General features: G+C 45.5%; 1 protein-coding gene across 1 annotated transcript in view; it reads right to left on the bottom strand.

Moving 5' to 3' along the window:
• The window catches only part of LOC147030223 (atypical chemokine receptor 3-like), a 6,321-nt gene extending 2,317 nt beyond the window's left edge, over positions 1 to 4,004 (bottom strand). The window contains exon 1 of the mRNA XM_085874057.1: positions 1 to 4,004. This exon is cut by the window's left edge and continues 2,317 nt beyond it. Coding sequence (XP_085730183.1) covers positions 50 to 1,267 — 1,218 coding nt within the window. The 5' untranslated portion in view covers positions 1,268 to 4,004 and the 3' untranslated portion in view covers positions 1 to 49.
• Between the last annotated feature and the right edge of the window lie 996 nt (positions 4,005 to 5,000).

Genomic DNA, 5,000 nt, shown 5'->3' with positions numbered 1-5,000 from the left:
CATCAATGTGCACGTACGCTGATTGAGCGTTCCACGGCATGCAAGCCACTCAAGTGGTGACAGAAAAGATCTCCGTGAACTCTATGCCCGACGAGAGCCTTTCCGCACGGAGAGGATCAGCGCTCTCACGCCTGGCCGGTGATGGCATATAACGCATGAGGAAGGCGTGTGGGAAACTCTTGTCCCCTGAGGTCACAGCCCGTCCCAGCACGGTGTACAGCACAGGGTTAGCGCAACAATGCATGAGTGAGAAGCACTGTGCAATGTGCAGTGTCCCAAACAAAACCTGTTCAAGCATACAGTTTGCCGAGACCACTTCGAGGAGCACGAGAGCATCGATGAAGAGCACACAGTGGTACGGGAACCAGCACGTGAGGAACACGAGGGTGTACGCAAGAACTAGGCGGCGGGTGTGATTGGGGGCATGAGAACGTGCAAGTGCACGATGCACCAGCACATGGCACAGAGTGACAGCAGTGCACGGCAAGGCGAACCCCGCAAGGTTGAGAAAAAGCTGAGTTCCAGCCATCCAGGAGGGGAAGGTCTCAAGGGGGTATGTGGCCACACAGATCGTGCGGTTAGCAAGCGGGGCCGGCTCAGAGGTGATGAAGAGCATGTCGGGCACAGATCCGAGCAAGGCGAGGATCCAGACCACAGCGCACGCAAGTCTGCGTGCATGGATGCGCTCGTTGTGCCACTGGCCCAGCGGGTCAGGCCATCGCACGAGACTCACGTAGCGGTCGACACTCATAGCCACAATGAAGAAGATGCTGGCATAGAGATTTGCGCTGTAAGCGACATGTGTGAGCTTGCACAATGGGTCTCCCAGCCTCCAGACGTCGTGATCCAGCAGGGAGAGAGTCCAAAATGGCAATGTGAGGACGACGCACAGATCCGCCACAGCCAAATTGCACACATATACGTGGACTTCGGGTCGTGCTGATGTTTTGGTGTGCAGCTGCACATATAGCACGAGAGCGTTTCCCAGCACTCCTGTCACAAAGATCAAGGAGTTCATAGTTGCAATAGCTGGAAAGATCGGGTATTGGTCTAAGGGTCCCACGCAAAGCAAAATCCCTTCCCACAAACAGATGAGGTCAGTCGCATTGCAAGATGAATCCACGGCCAGTGTCGACAGGTTTTGACTGTCCATGGATTTCAGGACTGGAGCAAAGTCCAGGCTGCTCATGGTTCCGGTCAGATCAATGTCCCGCTTGGAATCGCTCTGCAGGAATGTGCCATTTAAATGGCTGAGCAAGCGATGCATGCCTTGAGGTCACGCTCACCGCCTCAAACCCACACCCCTCCTCGTTTACCATGTTTTATGAGGGTCTGGTTAGTGAGGGAGTGGGACAGATCTCTCAAAAAAAATTACAATAACTTGGGGGCCACGTAAATCAAAGGAGTTCAACGCTATGCATTCTGAGTGCACGCTCATTACAAATGGACACCCACCACACTGAGTGAACAAAACACTGTGTTGTGGGTGTCCGCACCACACAACACACTCAGCGGGTGCACCATTGTAAAACACTCACAAATAAATAATTATGTGGGATATACAAAAGGTTATCTGGATAAAATTAATCCCAAACCCGAACCACAAACAGAATCTGAACCCAAATGGGAACCTCGACCATAATCAGACATACCAAGGTTATTTTCAATAGATAAATTTATTTTACTAGTGAGGAAATAGTTTTCCTTAACAACGCGAGGTGGACCAGCATTGCATTTACTGGTCCAGTGAAGAGTTGACAGTGGTGATAAGGGGTGAGGGGTCATGGCGGAGAGTAGGTAACCTGACAGGATTGGTACCAGCAGCAGATTCCACTCATACACAGAGTTGTATCCCACGGTCAGTATGTGCCATTTACTCTCAGAATCCGGCTGTTCTTTAGTGACGTTTTTCGAGGGAGGTGAATGCGCACCGATGATGCTTTGTCTTGAACCGCACATTGCTTTAGATCGAGTGGAAACCACTCGCACTTCTCACCGGGCATACGACCACACACCCAGCGGGTCGATCCAGGCTTACATCTTGGTCTGGGGGTAATGTTTTGTGATTACATCTTTGTAATGTATTTGGGTTATCCTGTGATAGTGTTTTGGGGTTACACAATGGTATTGTTTTGGGGTCTGCTGTCTTGTAAAACTAGGCTGGTATGCTTGTGTTTGACCTTAAATACTGATTGCAGAACATTTGCTAAGTGAGAGTTTGTCGATACAACAGATGACTGGTGGTATGAGGGATGCCTCACACATAAGATACATCAGAAATAAACAACAAAAAAACTTGTACAAAGGTTTATTAAAATATCAGAACAAGAACAATAAACCCCAAAATAAAATGATACTCACAAAAGGCCAAGTAAAGTCCAACATTCCATCATCGTTCAGATGGGTATTTTAAGAGGAAAGTAAACCGATATATTTCATACCACCGGGCAATCCAGGGAGACTAGAATTCATTCTTCAGGTCTGTAGGGAATAGCAGGAAGTTTGTTGCATCACCTTCAGAATCAAACATATAATGTGAAAAACTTATTTCAAGCATCAAGTCAAACAATCCAAAAACTACTTTCAGGCATCAGGTCCAAAAAAAAAAAACTTATCATTGCATTCCACCACGTGTTAAATCACATTGTATCTTCTACTGTGTACAACAATAAAAAAAAACTTTTTTTTCAAAAAAAATTTAAAAGGATGCTTGGATGGCACACCAAAAAGGATGTCAATAAGGTAGGGATGGTCACAATAAATTATCCTGTGATACCATCCCAACATCTTTCTTTCAATAATGGTTGCTCCTTGATATTGTGCATTACTGCATCATGCGCGCGCGCACACACACACACACACACACACACACACACACACACACACACACACACACACACACACACACACACACACACACACACACACACACACACACACACACACACACACACACACACACACACACACACACACACACACGATTCAGCTCGAGTTTGTGATGACTGTGAACCCAAATTGAGAGAGAGAGATGTTCAGTGTCATTTGCAAGCACAACCGTTGTTTCCCATAATCTCTTGTGACCATCCATACCTTGTTTACATACTTTTGGACATACCATACCAACATCATTTTGCATTTTTATGCCTCCGGTTTGGGTTGTCCGTCCGTCCGTGCTAATTTTCTCTGTTTTCTCTGCAACCGCTTATCCGAGTGACACAAATTTTTCACCAGAGGTGCGGCTACTCATGTAGAATGTTTAAATGATTATAATGCCAGAAGTCACGTGGTGTGGCAGCCATGTTGGAAAAAAGGAAAAACTTTGGACCTCTAACTCCAAAACTGCTCCACGGAAAAAAATTGAAACTTGGCACATGTGAAGTACACCCCATGGGAAACTGAGTTTGTTTTTTTTTGTGATTGCTCGATCAGTTTGAAAATTTTGAGGGTCATCTCGAGCTAAACTGTATAAAAGGAAAAAAAAATGATGACATCATCGGTCACGTGGTTTGGCAACCATATTATTTTTAGCATAAAAACATTGAAAAAAAAATCTCCAGAATGGCTGGACAGATTGAGGGGAAACTTCACACAAGTGTTCCCCAAGCTTTGGGGATACCAAGGTGCTCCAAATAAAATAGGACTGCCTGTCCTGAAGCTCACCTGGATCAGGAGCAACAGTCACTCAAGCTCCCAGCCATCCATTGGGACCATACTCTGTGTAGAGCATTGGTGCTGCCTAAGCAGTCTCCTTGGCTATTGGACACAATCCTGGACGGGTCACCACTCCGACACAGGATACCAGCAAGGTGGCACTCACTTTCTCAACCTCGGAAGGATGATGGGCTGAATGAACCCCAACTGGTATCAATTCAACAGCCAAGTGGGATTTGAACTCAGGACCCTGGGATCGCAAGCCACCACCTTAACCACTAAGCCAACACCAGGCTTAACATTCATTAATCATGGGATCCCAAGCCACCACCCTAACCACCACCCTAATACCCTTTGGGGGGGGGGTTTAACCCCCCCCCCCCGTAGACCTCCTTAATGAGCACAGATTTTGATGTGGTCAATACACCTCCGTTCGGCTTCAGAAATGAAGATTGTGGCTAAGTTTCATCAAAATAATGTGTTTGGTTCAAGTTATTAATGACTGAATTGTTTATGGACTCACTGACTCACTCACCAACAGACACTTCTCAATTGCATAAGCTCACCTGACTAAAGTCCAGGTGAGCTAATAATTAATTGGTCACATGGTCTGGCAGCCATATTGGATTGAACAAAAATTTTAAAATAGATATTTCTCTTAAACTGCTTCATCAATTGACATGAAACGTCATAATTATGATCAAATAGCCGTGGGGAATATATGTTTTAAATTTCAATCTGATCGGACGCATGGTCTGGCAGCCAGAATTTTTAATATTTTATACCTGGGTTCAGGGATTTATACATTTATAAGTTAGTATCTCAGTATATTTCTTTTTTCATTAAGATTTGTGTTGTCGTCAACCTATCGCGTGTCCGTGCCATTCCCACGAAGGAAGTGTACTGACTTCCTGATTATAATGTGTAGAAGATTACATTGTCATCAAATGCAAAGTACATACTGTATAACATATCCAAAAAGGGAGGGGGGGAGAAGTAAACCGACAAAGAAAAATGAACAAATAAGAGGGATAGGCAAGAAAAGGAAGAAAAAGTGGGGATTCAAAAGGGAAGGGGAAAGGCAAGATAAGGAGGGGAAAAGGTGCGAAGGAAAATAGATTGGGATGGGCAAGATAAGGAGGGAATTGGAAGGAGATAAGCAAGTAAAATATGGGGAAAGGAGAGTAGGAAAATGGGAGAGGGACGGGGAAGGGAATGTGCCCAACAAAAAAGGCTGAGGTCTAATGTTTCAACCAAATAATGGTCCTCTTTATCGTCCTGCAAGAAGACGACTCTGTGATCGAAATGGTGGACATGAGTCCTGCCTGCTAGGTAGCCGCCCTAGT

Source organism: Eptatretus burgeri, chromosome 3 (genome assembly GCF_056783735.1).
Source record: "Eptatretus burgeri isolate ZD-2024b chromosome 3, Ebu_testis_v1, whole genome shotgun sequence".
NCBI lineage: Eukaryota > Metazoa > Chordata > Myxini > Myxiniformes > Myxinidae > Eptatretus > Eptatretus burgeri.
The sequence above is the reverse complement of the archived record's forward strand: the minus strand, read 5'-3'. Positions and strand labels throughout refer to the sequence as shown.